Raw genomic sequence first — 17,271 nt, 5'->3', positions numbered from 1 at the left:
AATGTGTAGCCTGTTGAAATACTCTAGAGCGTAAGGGATATAATTAACCCTTTTCCCTTTAGCATGGTTGTGTTTCAGAAGCAAGATGTCTAACACATGATTTGCCAGTTCACTGAAGTAAGGATTTTTTTGAGTTGGTTGTCTGAAAATCAGATCTCTTCTTCCTCACTCCATTGCCTTCCCCTCCTTCCCTATTTTCTGAGCTTCAGTTTCCAAATTTCTAATAGGTCTAGTAGTAGTGGTTGCCTTTTTTTTTAAACTTGAAAGTAGGCATTGAGAAGGAGAGTTTATTTCCCATCACTTTTGCTCAAGGCTATAGATAATACATCTTGGAAGTTCAGGCACTTGTCCAGGCTTTTCTGAGGAATTTTTAAGAGATGCTTTTGATGCAGTGAAGGAAGGGCAAAGACTTGAAAGGACTGACAGCACTACCAGGATTTGGCTCAATGCGTGAACGAAACCTCTTCCTGTTATCCTTGAATATTTTGCTTTACTGATCAGGTCTTGGGTAGCACAAATCAATTCTGAATTGTTGTGTCAGATAGTTTTGGTCTGAACTGTTCCCTTAGATAGTTCTGGTATGATTCAGTGAAAATGGGCTGAAAGGAGACAGAACCTGAAATGCTTCCAACTCATTTTTTCCCATCTTGACTCTCCTTGAAGTATGTGGATTAGTGTGAGAAAGTGTCTGTAGCTCCCACTGGGTCAAATGGAGGTTGAGATAAAAATACTCGTCTCTGTGTGTATTGTAATATTGATCGTCGTGTGGTAAATAATTCCTTGGCAGCAGGATTGCCAAGTCTGATGTTTTACACTTCATTTTTAAGTTCTGGTGCAGTCTTGCTTCTGGTTCTGTGCTCAGAACTGCTTTTTGTTCTTTGATGGATTTCTTCTTCATTATTTCCTTTTGACCAGCATTTCCTTTCTGATAAACCGTCATCCTTTGGATTGGTTTAGCTGCCTGGAGCTCACTGAGTCTGTTAGTCACAGCTACTCTCTTTTTGTTGTGACATTTTAATAAATGAACGGTCTCCATGAAGATCCATTCTTGTTTCTCACCTCTCCCAGGATGGGTGTACACCAGTTCATTCAAAAACAAAGATTGCTCTCCAGTCTCTTTCTTTGAATTTCTTTGATTTTATCTGTTCCATTGTATATGTCTTTACTTACCCAACACAGTCATTCCTGTCACTTGGGGACCTCCTTCTTTGGGCACTCATGTTTTCCAAAGTGGACTAGGAAGTTTTCTGTTAAAGGCAGTGTGGTTGCAGATCTGGGGGTGGTTCCGAGCTCAGGACTTCTGTCTTTGTCCTAAATTGCTGGTTAACTGTGAAGGCAATGAGGAGACGGAGTCCTGATTTCTCACTCTGAAGCTGAATGAAGCTGGCATGTGGTAAAGCAAAGCACTGTCGGCTCAGATGTGTTTTCTTAACATGGAACCAACTAGCCTTGCACAAATACCGTGGTTTTCTCTCACAACAGCACAGCGAGGCCGGCGGAGCTGTCAGACGGGTGAGGCGAGGCCGAGGGCTGTCCATCACCTCTGCTCCTGCTCCACTTCACCTTCAAGCTGGCAGCTGGAAAGGAGGGTGTTCCTGTCCAAATCCTTCTTACCTGTGCTTTTTTCCCCTTCTGCTACTTCATGTTTTTCTTTCTCTGGCTTGGTTTAAAGCTTTGTGTTTGGACGTGGATGTGGCACTGTTACCCAGCGAACTGAGCAGCCAGCACAGCTCGTGTTGGCAGGAGCTCTTTGGCTGATGGGACTTCATGTTGTTTGGGCAGGCAGATCATAACTACAGGCAGAAGAATGCCTTTTTTTGGGGGTGGCTGTAGTGGCACAGTGGAGATCAGATTCTTCTTCCACCTCCCAGACTGGCAGCTGGTTTTGCTGTTGATGATGGCGGGGTAGGATGTGGGGTGCTATAATTAGTTGTGGGATTTCAGGCTTTGGAGAATCCTTCCTTGTGTCCTTGTGTCTGAAGAAGCAGTCTCGCCAAAACTTTCTTGACTGTGGTCTGGGTCCAGAGAGAGGTTTGCTTTGACACAATCATGTAGCCTAATTCTAAAGCCTTGTGAGCAGCTTCTGCCCATGTGTCAGTTTGCTGCTCATCAGGAGACATTCAGAATTATTTTTGGGTGTTCCCTCTCTTTGAGAGAGGGCAGCTATTGAGTTCAGCTAGTATTTTTTTTAATACAATGAAACTAAAGAATATGTCACCTTGGATTATATATTTAGGAGTGTATTGCAGGGTCCATGTGGTTTCTCTTGCTTCCCTTTGTCTAGTTCCTCCTTTCATTTGTTGCACTGGATAAAGTTCACTGTTTAATTTTTAATCTATGTTCTCTAAGGAAAGATTTCTTATCATAGGTTAATGATAAATTTATTTTCTACAATAATTAAAATATTAAGGAGTACACGTTTGTTAATGCTGTGCTGAAGAAACGCACCTGCTCACAGGCTGAGGTTCTAGGTGTTCTAATGCTAAACCACCTTTTGACAGCAGTTGCCCACTCCACAGTTCCTCCAGGGAGGATATTTTTATTTTAATTCATCAACCAGGTCATGGCAGTTAAGTTCTATTGCAGTTAAGAAAATTTGAGTCTAAAAAACTTCTAGTGTGTTGTGTCTCCCCCGTCTAAGATGAAAATTCATTTTTGAAAGGATGGGAGATAAGATAGTGATCTTTCCAAAAACTCTGCATTTCAAGAATCAGTTCAGGTTAAACCTAGAAAACCATGTTTAGATCCACTTTTCCCTGGTGAATGCAACAAGCTAATTTTAAAGATGACTTTAAAGTTGTGTGCCTGAGTTAAAATCTTGTTCTGTGTACATCCCTTTGTACATATCCAGTATAAAATCAAAGCAAAACTTTCACTTGGTTGTTTCCTCTCCTTGATGTTATCCATATTTTTTGACTCAAATTTCTCCTAATTTCTTATGTTATCTTCTTCATGACCAGAACAGATAGTGAAATAGTACCAGGGAGCTTGCTACAGTCAGGTTAAGTGTTTGTTCTTCGTCTATGCCTTTAGGTAGGAGAGGGGTGTGTAGTGATGAAGACTGGGCTCTCCATCTTGGACTTGCCTTGATTTACCTCCTGGGATAAATCTGTGCTGCTGCAGATCCCAGTGGTTCTGAATTCTTCAGGGGAGGTTCCTGAAGTTGGGAGTGTCTAGAGCAGTATCCAGGTTTGATATTGCTGCTTGGCTTGTCCTAGTCTCATCTCCTGTAACTTCCTGCATCCTCTTCCCCCCAAAGTCTTGCAACATCCTTCTTGCAACAGTCTTCCTCCCGGTTTTGGCTGAGAAGGGGGATGGAGCAGGTAATCCCTGTTGAGGAGCTGCTGAATGAAAGATGCCATGGATTTATTTGTCTCACCCTGTTGGACTCACTGCTTTCTCACAGGGGAATTTGTTAGAAATGCGTCAGGATAACCTGTTGCACCCCAGGCTCTCCAGAAGCACCTACCAGAGGGTGAATAGTAATTCTGCTTGCTCTGCCATTCCACTGCTCCTCTGATAAGAGTGGATATGGTGACAGGAATTGCAGTTGCCAAGCAATAGAGCTCAGCAGAGCCTGGCTGGTTAAAAACCCAAACTGTTCTGCTCACCAGAATTGCAGCATCATGCATCACCCACAGTCTTCTAGGCAGTGTCTAAAAACTGTTTATGAGGTTGGAAATCCAATGTCTTGGGCAGCATGCAAATGTGAAATAGACAGTATGGGCTGAAATGTCACCTTGAATGTAAGTGTGGAAGGTGGCTGGAAGTAAACCACTCTTGGCTCTTCTCTTTTTAACAAGTTATATTTATTTAGCTTATTTTGCTTTTAATTTTTATGTGTTACAGTAAGGTTAAATCAGTTGCTGCTGAGAACATCTGATTTTCAACATCCATTGAAAATCCTGTACTAAAAAAAAAAGAAAATAAGAATTTTCCTTGTATTTTCAGAGAAATGAAACTCCTGGAGTTCCAGTGGTTGACTGTGCCTAAAGAGCTCTGGTTTCCCATGCTTAACCTTGTTTATCTGGTAGCTTTTCATCTGTCTGCATTAAAGATGTTCTGTTTGAGGAAACACTCACCTTGAGTGGTATCACAGAGGTGTTTGATTCTCTTTTTCTGTGGTTATTGTGCTGTGATGCCTCTGAGACAATAAGTACCATGTGGATGCAGCCCTTGTGGTACAAAGGACACTTCCCTTGGTTGGGCTGTGTTTGTGATGCTAAAAGCAAGTCAGAAGCATCCAGTTCACCAGAAAAGTGAGTTCATATAAGAACTCCTCCTGGTATAGCTACTTTGGTTTACATTTGCCTTAAATTGTGTTCTGGTGCAAGTGTTTTTGGTTGATAAAGCCTGAACTACATTACCTTGTCTCTGGCGCCAGCCCACATGTTTTACCTTGTATTTGGAGAAGAAGGTTCTTTTTTCAGTCTAGTTAGCTCATGGCTGGAAAGCCCCACAGCACCTGCATATATGTAATTTAATACCTTTAAAGCCCTTTTTGGGGATTGCAAGTTGGTCATATTTTAACTGCCTTGAGAAAGCAGGTTACAGCATGACCTATGTGTTTTTAAGCTGCGGAGCTGCCATGTGAAGGGAGGAGTGGGAGAGTGCTCTGTTCTGTTAAATTAAGTTTGATAGCATTAACTTTTTCTTCTGTTCAGATAGATAATTACTTTTTTTAGAACAATCTTAAATTTCTATTTTTGGTGGAAATACGGGACTAATGGAAGTCTTAGTTCAGTTTGTTAAAACAGAAACATTGCTGTGGAAGACCAGAGAATGTGGGATTTCTGTGTTTGATTGCTTAAGAGCTGGTTAGCACAGCATAGTAGGGCCCTGTGTTGCATATTGTTAAGAGTAATTGCATCAGACTTGTAATTTTTCTGTGGATCTATGACTCACTATTAAGTCCTTTGCTGACCATTATGGGTGCAATTGCATGTTATGATAGTGTTTTGTCAGTTGGCTTCTAATGAAGCCTGAATGATCTGGCCTGATTAGCCAGCCATTTTTGGAAAATAATAATACTAAAAAAATTCCCCAAAAGCTTTTAAAGAGTGACAGCTTTCCTAGATTACTGCAGGGTGGCAACCCAGCAGGCAGCTAAGAGCATGGTAAAGTCTTCCTAAATGTGAATTGCTGAGCCCAGCCACATGATGAATTTTCATTCTGGAAGAATTTGGCTGCTTAGCCCAGCTACCTAAGTGTATATCCCATAGGTTTCTGTCAGCCAATTGCTGAGTCACTTGGATGTGCAGACAACTGTTTTAAAAACAAATAAATAAAATCATGCAGGCAACTATTTTATTAAAGGTGGAAAGAACAGTCCCCAGGAGAGACAATTTTTGCAAAGCTCTATTGTCATCACAGATTGTGAAGCATAAATTCAGTGTTATAAACAGCTTGTAATTTCAGTCTTCCATTTTTGCTTTAGCAGGCATTAGACTGAAGCTGCTGGCATTGGGTTTAAACATTATTAGCACCATTAAAAAAAAGCTTTGCTCTCATAGTTCTTGATCATAACGTGACACCTACTTGCTTATATGTTACATGTTTTGTGTAGAATGGCACGTGCTCATTTTGTGGTGCTCTCAGGGAAGTTAGAGCTTGGGATAAGAAAAAAGTGCAGAGGTTTGAAGTCTGTCTCCTATGAGGAGGGGGCTCATCTTTAGTGATTTAGGCACTACCTGCTTTCTTCTGCAGTTTTTTGTTTTGTTGTTGTTTGACAATTTTCTCACAAACTTGACCAGGCTGTGACTCTGCAGTGTTGCAGGGAATTATTCTGGAATTGCATTCAGCTGGGGCTTCTAACAGCTTTCCCTTGCCTATAAATGCCCAGGAGCATCGTGTCAGAGGTTAGAGTGTTCAGCTTAGGTCATGGTGAAGTTGGAACAATGGCTTTTGGTGTTTGACACCTGTGGGTGTTAATGGGTGAGGAATTAGCTGATGAAGCTCATCTTCGAGTTAAGCTTTTCTTTGGCAGATGCTTACAGGCATTGCCCATAACCTGGGCACTACAGATCAGGGTTAAAAGTTTGGTGCATCTTTTCCTGGCTTTGGTAGCTGGGGGTTCTGGGCTGAATGTTATCCTCTCTCCATTCCTGTCATGTGCACCCAGGAGGATGAGCAGGAATCCATGCCAGCCCAGCCACTGATGTGCTATTTCAGCAGCAGGAGGTAATGGATGTGGCTTCACAGGAACCCCTGGGGGATGTGGTGTATCAGAGCAGTCGGTCAGAGAGGATTAATTTGGGGATGACTTGTCATGAGGATGCTTTCACGTGAGCTGGGCTAATTCTGGGACTCCTTGCTCTGGTGAGCTGTGTAGAGAAGGCATCAATCGGTGCTATTAAAGGGATCCAGTTTGTTTTGTTGGCTCCATTTTTGCTAAGCTGCTGTTCCTGTTGATATTCAAAGTAAGATGTTGGCAGAGAGAAAGCATGTGAGATGAGGAACAAAAAACGTGATTTATTCTGAAATTTTATTTGTGTAAACTCATGGGGAAGTTGGAGGAAGTTCATGGAAGGCAGCAATGCCAGAGATATCTTTAGCCAATGACAGCTGAAAATTGCAAGAGCAAAAAGGCAGAGACAGTTTGAGTTTGTGATGTGGGTTGTAGTCCTTTTGTGTGTTATTTTTGTGAATGTTTTGTTCTGGTCAGCCTGGTAACATAGTGGCACTTGGATTTGGAATATATAGTTAGTAGAGTGGCAGAAGAGAAGATTAAAGTAGGATGTGTGTATTTTTCTAAGGGCTGTGGGAGACAAGGAGAATGTGTGTGGAGAAAGGGAATCTAGTTTTCTTTTAAAGTATTTGCACCAGATTTGATTTGCCTCTTGTGGCACCACTTTTTCCTTCCAAATCTGGGTGAAAATAATTCTGTAAAAGATTGATAGGAGTGATGAGTAGCATGAGGTGAATTAATGATAATATACTATGTTTCTCAGAAATTACAAGATACATTGCAATATAATCTCCAGTCTTGTGAGTGTTTTGAAGATTGTAGTGGTCTGGCTTTGTCCTCCAAAGCTTAACTTGTAATTAAATGGAAAAAAAAAAAAAGGCCCCAAGTCCTCCTTCCTGGCCTTAGATATGTTATGAAGAATGTTCCCAGGACTTATATTCAGATGGAAACAGTGGGGTTTTGTTTGGGTTTGAGTATTCCCTTTCATGTTTTGAAAGCCAAAGATGGCAGCGTTGTGCTAGTGCTGGAAATACAGAAGTTGAAATTCAGTTATGGTCTTGTTTAGCAAAATCTAAAGTGATTGACGTTTTCTGGGTTATGGGGTGCCTTTTATCTATCCCCACCCCACCCTGAGAGATGTAGCTTCATAAAATCTTGGTGAACGTGAAGAGGTTTATGTAGCATACTCACTGAAGAGAAATAGTTCAGTGGGTAGGGAAGCAGCTTGAATCATGATGTAGATTCAGTTCCTTCCTTGTTACTGGTTCTGACATCCCAAGAGGTAACACAGAAGCTGGCTTCCCTGGGAAGAGATCTGGTGATTGATGTGACACATACAGGATAGGTGAGCTTAGAGAGTACAGAAATTTTGTGGGAGGTTGTGTAAGTACATTAAAGACACTAAAATATATATCTCATTCATAGTGTCACTACGGAGGCAAAACCAAGAGCTCAGTGGGTGGTGGAATCCTGTGTTAATGTAAAGTGTCATAAGCAATCTCTCCAACCACTGATTTCTGTGAACTCCACATTTAATTTCTTCTTTGCAGAGTATGCAATTAAAGAATCCTGAGACTTCAGTAGTAATTTTTTTTTTTCCTTACGTCTGCAAATGGTGCAACTGTACTGAAACTTCATGGGCTCGAAGGGAAATTGTGGTTGCTAAGCTGTTCCATCTCAGACTTCCTAGCTTTGCCATTGAAACTATGGGAACAAAGAAGGCTCAGACCCAGGCCATGGCCTGCAGTGACTCTGTTCAGTGATGACTGAATAACACTTTTTTTTTTTTTTTAGGGCTATATGATAGTCCTGATGGCTTCCTTAGAATGTGCAGAATTCTTAGGAGTAAGAATGAAGAAAGATATTAAGGTCAAGTTATACTTTCTCCTGTTGAGTGTCTGTATGGGCATCACATTTTCAGATTATTCCTTCTGTTTTCACTCGTGTCCTTCTGATTCTCTTCTGAGCAATTATGTTGGCTAAAGGCTCCTTATGAACCTGATGATTTGCTTTGTCCTAACTTTGGTTCATTTTTCCTAACATGATTCAACCTTTTAGTGTCTTCTAGGAATGTTTTTTAGAGCCCTAGGGTTTTTTTCCAATGTGCCAGCCAACCTCTCCATTGAGCCGATCCAGTAGATAGTAAACATGTCAATAAGCAGCCTGTGATACATTATGGAGATCTAAATCCACTCAGTGCAATAAACAAGTTTTGTTGTTGTGAGAGAGGGATGGGAACTCTGGAGATGCTTGCCTGAAAAGGGATGCAGCATGCTGGGAATCTGGGATGAGGGCAGCTGGACCACAGCCACATTCAGTAGCTGTTTTGGACTATTTTTTTATAAGGACCTGCCATAGATTAAAACTAAAAAACACACGATGAAAAGGAAGTGGCTCTGTTGGGAATAAATAACAACACTGTTCAGAAGATGTCCTGATCTCCCAGAAGGCCCACAGCTCTGAGCTGACATTACTGGGGGGTGATGTGGTCAGGCCTCTTTCATTAGAGCAGTTTGGGAGAGAGCAATGTTCTGCACTCAGTAACATCGGCTCTCTGCTGACCAGAGAGCAGCAGTAGCTGTCTGGGAAACCCGACCTCTCCTTGGAGTGGAGTGTGCTCAGAAAAGCCATTATTGGCGGAGTGAGCTGTGGTGGTGTGAGCAAGCTACTCTCTAAAAGTAGAACCAGCCACCATTGTGTTCTTGTATTAAGCCTTGTAGTTCTTTCTTTGTGTGGGAATTCATCCAGCACTGATGGTAACACACTGTGCTTGTTACTAACTGTGCAGAATTTCAGGATAGATGAGAAGTTGAGCAACCTCATGCCCTGCCTTAAAAAAGAACCTTTTGGAACCTTGTGGATCACTGACTTGGCCCTCAGAATGGGTGTTACAACCCGTGGTCAGGAAAACAACGTAGCATTAAAACAATTTCTGCTGCTTTAGTGTGGTTTTTCAGCAACTGGTGTAAAACTGAAACACTCAAGGTATCCTCATTTAAGATTAGCTTTGCATCTCTTCTGTGAGGTAAAGGAAACAGTGCTCACAGATGCAAAGTCAGAATGGGGAAAACAAAGGGAAATCAGAAATCAGGAAAAAGGTGAGTGTAAGTTGATATTGAGGTTGCTGGTGAGATGCTCATGGCAGGCTGTCTATCCTCATTCCTGTTTCAGGGATGTAAAGGACTGCTCAGGCTGAACAAGTGTCTCTGTTGCTAGGGAAAGCCTGACCCAGCTGGAGTAGACTTGTGTTCAAAAGGCTTTAGGATTGTGAAAGGGATGTGCTCAGAGTCACTCAGTGACTCAGAGCTGCCTCGGTGCTGCTTTGTCTGAGACCTTTTGGTGTTGAGAGACCCAAATAGTGGTGGTTGCTGCATCTTTAACTTTTGGCTAGTTGAGAGGATATTGAGACTGTGCAGTGTAGTACAGCCTTCTAATATCATCCAAAAAAGTAAAGGGTCGAAGGCAAGGCTTAAAATGTTGAGGAGTGTGTTTTTTTTTTCCAGAAAAACCTGTGTAGTTGTGTTACTTAAGAACTTCTAAATGGAGCAGCCTGGAGGAATACAAAACTTGTAACTACACCATGATGAAATTGCTTCTTGTGGGAAATGAATCCTTCTCTTATTACCAGTGAATGTGTGAGCTGTCAGTGCTGCCCATGAACACCTTGGTATTGATAGTGAATTAGCTGTGATGAATATATGTCCAGCTGGGCTATGGTGTAGCCAGCAGAAGGTGTAGTGTAGTGTGAATGTTGAACAGAAAGCATTCTGCTGCTTTGTCTGTGCTAGCATGAGATTTTGCAGAAAGAAGGGAAGGGGTCCTTCCAAACACTGAACAGCAACAGCCAGGTCCTTTCAGGAGTTACCAGTGTCCTGAAGTAACTGGTGGGTCTGGGAAAAGAGTGAAGAGCTGCTATGTAGAGTAAATGACTGTTTGTAAATAGGTGGTGATGAGATAGCAGGTGTTTCTCAAGGTGACAAAGCAGTTGTGCATGTCAAAATGGTTTTAATGATCCAAGTAAGCTTTGGCAAATCGTGGTTAAGGTCAAGAGGAATCTGCTGGATCACTGCACTCTGTGACACAGCTTGTTTGGAGCCTGCCCAGCCTGTCCTCAGCAGTGGTGCTGTGTCTGTGTGTGTGTTCACAGCCCCAGCTCTGCTCCCAGCCAGGGCACCACTTACACGGAGACTTGCCCGGAGGCTCTGCCAGATCAGGGAGCATTAATTACTCTCGTTGTATGAACCTGTTATGTGCAATCACTTTTCCTGGTAGTTCATTGACCCCATCTCAGTTACACGAGCAGCTTGGATCTATCCTCTGGCTAGGAATGGGCTGCAGGTCATCTGGACAACTGGGGTGTGGAGTGGGTATTTCTGTTGCAGTTTGCCTATGGGATGCTTCCAGAAAAAAAGAGCTCAAGTGGGCTTCTTGTTGGATACCAGGTCCAGAACTCAGGACTTGTGGACTAAAGAACTGTTTCCAGGGAGGCATTTCTGTTTGTCTGGGTAAAGAGCAGTTGCTTCTCTTCAGTTTTACCATACTGGGGAGTTGTCTTTTAAACAAATAAATACATTGTTTTTAAAGAGCAAATTTCTGTCTCTGAATTAGGTACTTGGTTTAGGCTGAGTCTGATAAATGATAAGCAGTTTAAGGAAAGGCTTGGAAAACTGTAGGCAGCTGAATGAAAACAGCATGAATCTGACTATTGGTAATTATCCTGGGTGTTTATAATCTACCCAGAACTAGTGGGGCAGGGTAATAAACAGCTGTTGCATTTTTATGTTCTGTTAGTAAGCAAAATAAATACATAATAGTTGATTTCCGATTCTGAACTGAACGTGAAACAAAGGGAAGTTATCCTAGTCATATTAAAAAAGTTCTCTAAACTGGAATATCCAAAACTGTTAAATGGAGTATAAATGCTCTAAAGAGCAGTTTCTGTGCACTTCATTGTGTCTGACAGACCAGTTTATATTGTGAGACCATATATGCTTTCTCTCAAATGGCATCCAAAGAAAACAGAGCACAGCCAGATGGAAATTGGAGTTGACTTTGAGCTCTGATTAATTTGTTTTTCATATAATCCTTTTCAGGGCAGCAAGAAAAACATGAGAAAAAGATGATGTATTGTGGTATAAGTGGCTCTGGTGAACAATGTGAACTTAAAAGAAATGTCTTTTAAAAAATAGCTGCTTTAATGGGAACTGATTTTTTCCAAGCATCAGGATGGCCCATGATGCTTGTCCTATTCCACATATGTGTCTCTGCAGTTCTCATTATGTGTGTAAAGCTCTGCAAAACACAATTCACTAGATGAACTAATAAGTTCTTAAATCAAAGATGTCAACAGCCACTCATCTGTGATCAATTTCTAATGTGGGACCCCACTGGACTTCATCCTTTTCCATGCTAAAGGGATGATGTTTCAAAACTGAGGCAAGTGAGTACATACTTTTGCCATAAAGCTCTAGAAATTTCATTGATTTATAAAAGCATCAAATATATAAAATTAAGTAACTTTTGAGCTGAAGCGAACATAAAGCTAAAAGCAATGACTTTGAAAGCCCAGCCTCAAACAGAGACATGAACAGATATATAATGCTTTAGTTAACGCTTGCTGCCATTTCTCTTACAAATTGTTCTTTAGGGTATTGTAACTCAGCTGTTTTTAAACCCATCACTCTGGAACCTTGCCTGCAAAATGTCAGCGCAAGTGCAAATTTTATTTCTTTAACAAAATAAAGGGCTTGGAGCAGTTAGGCTTTCTAAACTTTTATGGCAGGAAAATAAATTCTGCTACTTTTGCATTGCCATAGCAGGATCCATACTGTTCACCTTGGCCTGCCAGCAGGCAGAGATGGAAACCAAAAGGGTTTAATGGGGGACACTCTGTGTGTTTTAACTTGTCTTTTCAAAACAAGAGAAGCCCGGGGTCAGAGTGTAAATGCCCTTTGGACAGAGGGCACAGTCCCTAGGGTGGATGGAGGGTTTGTGGCTTTAGAAGGTGATTTCTGAAGTTGAAAGCAAGATGTGGGTACCAGCTCATTAAAGGAGTTTAATAAGGCTTGAGGTTGTTTTTCCTACAGGTTCAGGGGAGAACCCCTCATTTCTGCACTAACCAGTGCATCTCTTACCTAATCTACTATCTAGGAGTTCTTTAACATTCTCCCTCTTCCATCTGGCTTCTAAAGCTGGGTAGTGCCCAACCCATTCACCCTTTCTAGTGTTTTGCTGAAATTCAAGCCTCGACACATATTCCAGTAGTAGAATCCAATTTTTCTGAACTCAGTATGTACAAAAATGGTGATTTCCTGTCTCAGTGCTCATGAGGACCAAGTGTTCCTGGTGGTACATTAGTCTTGGTGTTGATTTTTTTTTTTTTTTAAGGTCTAGGGTATGAACTTTCTTGCACATAGCTACTTCAGTGCAGCAAGTCACATTTAATAGTCTTTGCTTTCAGCTTGAATCTTTACAGAAGGAAGATTAGGTAATAGTTTGTGTAGAAACATCTGTTTCCTAACAAAGATCTCGCCCTATTTTATTTTTTTATTTTGTCCCACTAACCAGAAAGTCCTTTAGTCTTTTAAAGACTTAGAAGTCTTTAAGTCCTTGTTGGGTATTAGAGTTGCTGTGGTTTTAGCATGCTCATGTTCTGGATCCTTTGTTAGCTTAAGTTATTAGCCTTAGATAAGTGTTGTGGGATGGCAGGACTGCTTTCTATTGTCAGTGCAATTTCTGAATCTCTGGACAATTTGTCTGGGTTAGAATTTAAGTTTTTTTGGCTCCAGTGCTTGTTTAGACCTTTCCCTTGTCTAAGGAAAAGATGTTGTTAAAATAATTAAGCCTAGCATGCATTAAAAGAGAACCTTTCCACAAAATTGAATTGCTTGGTGTTTATTTGAGTTTTGGGTTGCTTAAATAAATAGGCATTTTGCTTTGTTTGCTTACAAGCAACTTAGTATCTCTAATGGGGAATTTTTTTCCATGTTTTCCAAAGAAGAGCAGCTCTGAGGATTTTGAAGAACATCAGCTCTCTACGCTCTGTAGTTCTTTGTTTTACATCCAAGTGGATTGTATGTGTCTAAATACTGCATTATTAACACACGTCTTCCAGCCCCTTTAACATTGTTATTGTGATATGTCTCTAATATGGAAAGACTTAATACATAGATTTATTAGGGAATAATCCTCTTGGTCATTGTTTTCTTGAGAGTTCATAGAGTTCAATCTGCTGTTTTCAAGGAAAGATTCTTCACTGTGATGCTGCATGTTCTTATAAACAAATCTATCCTGTGTTTCTTAGAACTCAAGAAACTTTTTTGTATCTTGGTGCCAAAATTAGTGAAACTTGGTTTACTGGAACATGCAAACAGGAATTCAGTGCTATAAGTCCAAGCACTTTGTTTTCTTCCCAGTCACACAGCAGGAAGTGCTGACCAGCTTTCTGTGGATTTAGTGTTGTTGCTGACCTACTGCAAGACTAGTATTCCAAGAATTAGGGTTTGTTTGGCGTGTGACCCTGGAAAGAAAGAGTGATTTGAGGCCGTGGTTGTAATTTTCTGGGAAATGCCCTCTTTGTGTGCATGTGTCTTAAGCAGGGTGGGGGGTGAATTAGTAAGGTAGTGACTAATGGACTGTTTCTGTTTTACCTGACTCGTTTGAAGTGATGTGGCTCAAGCCCTCCTCTGGGCACACATTCTTGATCTAATTTGAAGCAGGGTGTGCAAATGCATTTGGTTTATCTTTGTGTTCCTCAGTGTAATGCAGCTCTTGTCATCAGCAGTAATAAACCAACATTTCTCTGTGTGATGCAGAATACAGAGAGAGCTGCCATCTCTGTGCTGCTGCTGACAGTGCTCAGTGTGATAGGTTAAATGAAATGAAGATTCCACGTAGGTGGAAATCAAGCACTCATTTCTTATTTTAACACTGCAACCCAATTAAAAGTTAAAAATTTTATGGCCATCAGGATATCCTTCTTGCGTTCCAGTTTCAAAATACCTTAGGAATGCCTTATTTACTAACTTTTCTTGCTCCTCTTCCATTTCAGTTTGCGGGCCAAATGTCGATATTCGCAACGATATCCACGAGCTGAAGCGCCTGGAGAACTGCACGGTGATCGAGGGCTTCCTGCAGATCCTGCTCATCTCCAAAGCAGAGGATTACCGCAACTTCCGCTTCCCAAAGCTCACTGTCATCACCGACTATTTGCTGCTGTTCCGTGTGGCAGGCTTGGAAAGCCTCAGTGATCTCTTCCCCAACCTCACGGTCATTCGTGGCAGGAATCTCTTCTACAACTATGCCTTGGTTATCTTTGAAATGACAAATCTTAAAGAGATTGGGCTGCACAACTTGAGGAACATCACCCGTGGTGCCATCCGGATCGAGAAGAACTCTGACCTGTGTTACCTCTCCACAGTGGACTGGTCTCTCATCCTAGATGCAGTGTCCAATAACTACATTGTTGGGAATAAACCTCCAAAGGAATGTGGGGACTTGTGTCCGGGAACAATGGAGGAGAAGCCATTGTGTGAGAAGACATCTATTAACAATGAGTACAACTACCGCTGCTGGACCACCAACCACTGCCAGAAAAGTAAGATTTGAGTAGATATCCTGTTTTTGTTACCTCTTTAGGAAGTAAACATTGAGTGTTGTGGTTTTATTTTAAGGTATTCAGCAACTGGAACTTTTATTCTAGTTGTGTATAGTTTATGTGAATTACCCAGCTGCCACACAAATAGATTCTTCCCCAGTCAGTAAAGCGAAAACAACAAATCATCAACTGTAAAACAAACCCAAACAAACTCCCTGAGTTACTTCCTCATGGAAAAGCTGGGAAGTGTTAGTATGGAACCGAAGCTGGAGGCAGCTTTACCTCCCTTGAGGTCTTTGGCAGGAGGTGACCACCGAGTGCCATCTCCTCCTGCTGAAGTGACATTCCATGTGTGCCAGAGCTGTTGCTGTACTGAAGCTGTTAACTGGAGTCTTTTTTTTTTTTTTTTTTTTTCTTTTGCTTCTCTTGGCATGTACCTCCAGACATTCCTGTAATGGTAAATCCTGTACGTAAGGACTTGTTTACTGACATTAGTTTTCACAGTACAGTCTGTAGAGTCAGAGTCCATGAATATCTTGACTCGCAGTGAAGTCAACTTTGCCTGTTTTGTTCTTATCTGGCAGGTTTATGTCTTTCTGATAGCAAGTATTAGCAAAAACAAAACCTGATCTCTTCTCACTTTTTAAAAATAGAGTAAACAAACACATAGTTTACTCAGGTAACATGATTACATGGCAGGCTTTTTGAGTTCATCCTGTAACTTTACGAAAGCTGAGCCCTGTAGTATCAGTAGGGCTTAATTTCAAGCAGTCATCACTGGGAGGAACAATCTCTAAATTCCACATGCAGTCTTCCACATGCATGACCAAAGCTGCCATAATGATGGAAAACATCCCAGTGTGAAAGAAATCAGGACTATATTCAGGTTACCTTCATCTGGGGATGTTGTGTTTTTCTAAAGTGGCTTGTCAGTTGCTTGTGGAGTCCTCCTGTTCAATTAGAACTGCAATTAAAGTAGCTCGTAGGGCAGTTTCAGTCAACACATGCCAAAAATACCTCTGCAAAAAGGCATTTGGAGTATGTGCTTTTATCAATACTTACAGGAAATAAAGTTCGTTTTTTAAACAAAGCAAAGAAACCCCCTCAGCCTCTTACTGGGAGACTTTGTGCTTTGCCCAGGGCAAGGGGAGTGTTGCTATGAGTCCTGCAGGCCAAATTTATGTCTTCATTAACAGAGTGTAACTGCTGTCTACAGAGGGTGACCAAGGTGATGCCTGTGCAACCTCATAGCCCTCAGTGGTTTGAATGGATGTAATATGAGTGTATTTAATGAGATAATAACGACTTACTTGCTTTCTGTTGTGTGCTTTGCCTATTCGGAGTAAGCAGAAGTAATGCGCAAAAAAAAAAATCTTTCGGCATTTAAGGGGCTGTTAAAATAATTTGTATCCCAAATACACACGAGAAGAAATTTGTTTAAAGAAAATGAGGTCATAGTTAGACTGTGATAGCAGGACTTTGAAGGCAAGGGTGTAGGTAATGTTTTTTTTGGTTTTTTTCCATATATGCTTCCATCTCTTTTCATGGGAGATTGTGAAGAAGAAAGCAAGTATTGGAAAAGAGCCTTGAAAGGCTTGTTAAGAGCATTACAGTGTGGAAAAGCAATTTGGTTTAGTGTATCTTAGGATGTACAGCATATAAAGAAATTACTAAGTTCTGATCAATAAAAAGAGTGAGAAATTTGGACCTGTTCTAATCTGTTTGATTAGACTTTGAGGAAGATAAATTTGCAGGCCATTCATGTAGAAAGAAAGCAACCCCAAAGTATTCCTGCTCTGAAGAAACACAAGGGAGGTATAAAAGTGCAGTTGTTCCAAAGGAAGCTTTTTGTCTCCCCTGCTAGATTGCTTGGGCACTTTGGCAATGAACTCCTGATCAGGAGAGGACTCTTGCAGTACAAAATCACACAAGACATAAAAAAGAATAGAAGGAAGGACTTTTCAGTTACTGAGTGTTTCAGTTGGCGTTTTCCTACCAGTCGAGATCTGACACCTATGTTATTTTCCAGGGAATATTTTTCTAGTGCAGTATCTAATTTAACCCTGACATTCTCAGTGTGCGTCACAGTAATGTCAAGCTGGAAATGCTCTCTATCATTCAGGGCTCCTTTGTGCCTTTTTATTTTTCTTTGCTCTGGCTCTGTGGAGGAGTGTGTATTAAATCTCTCTTGTCCTTGTTTAGTTTTTACACTGAAAGATCTGAAGTTGGTGGGTAAATGTTGTGTGGGAACACTTGGTACTTTAAGTAGCCTGACTCTGTAGTTTTGCCGTTGAGTGGAAGTTGTTTTTTTCCTTCTTTTTCTTGCTCACAAACAAAGGAAGAAGCTTGTGCTTCCTTCAATATAACTTGTGCAGGAACAATGCTGAGGGAGGAGGGAGGGAAGGATATGCTGTGTCTGACTTAGGGTAATCCATGGCCATTTCTATAGAAGAGCAGGCTACAAAGAAACTGTAACATACAAATTTTT

At 41.2% G+C, this 17,271-nt stretch overlaps 1 protein-coding gene across 2 annotated transcripts in view; it reads left to right on the top strand.

Annotated features, from left to right (window-relative positions):
- The window catches only part of IGF1R (insulin like growth factor 1 receptor), a 167,102-nt gene that overhangs the window by 15,321 nt on the left and 134,510 nt on the right, over nucleotides 1-17,271 (top strand). For both annotated transcript variants that reach the window (XM_062501790.1, XM_062501791.1), the window contains exon 2: nucleotides 14,238-14,783. In XM_062501790.1, coding sequence (XP_062357774.1) covers nucleotides 14,238-14,783 — 546 coding nt within the window. The remainder of the gene's footprint in view (nucleotides 1-14,237; nucleotides 14,784-17,271) is intronic.

The sequence above is a fragment of the Cinclus cinclus genome, chromosome 13 (assembly GCF_963662255.1).
Source record: "Cinclus cinclus chromosome 13, bCinCin1.1, whole genome shotgun sequence".
Lineage (NCBI taxonomy): Eukaryota > Metazoa > Chordata > Aves > Passeriformes > Cinclidae > Cinclus > Cinclus cinclus.
This window is presented reverse-complemented; position numbering and strand designations above follow the sequence as displayed.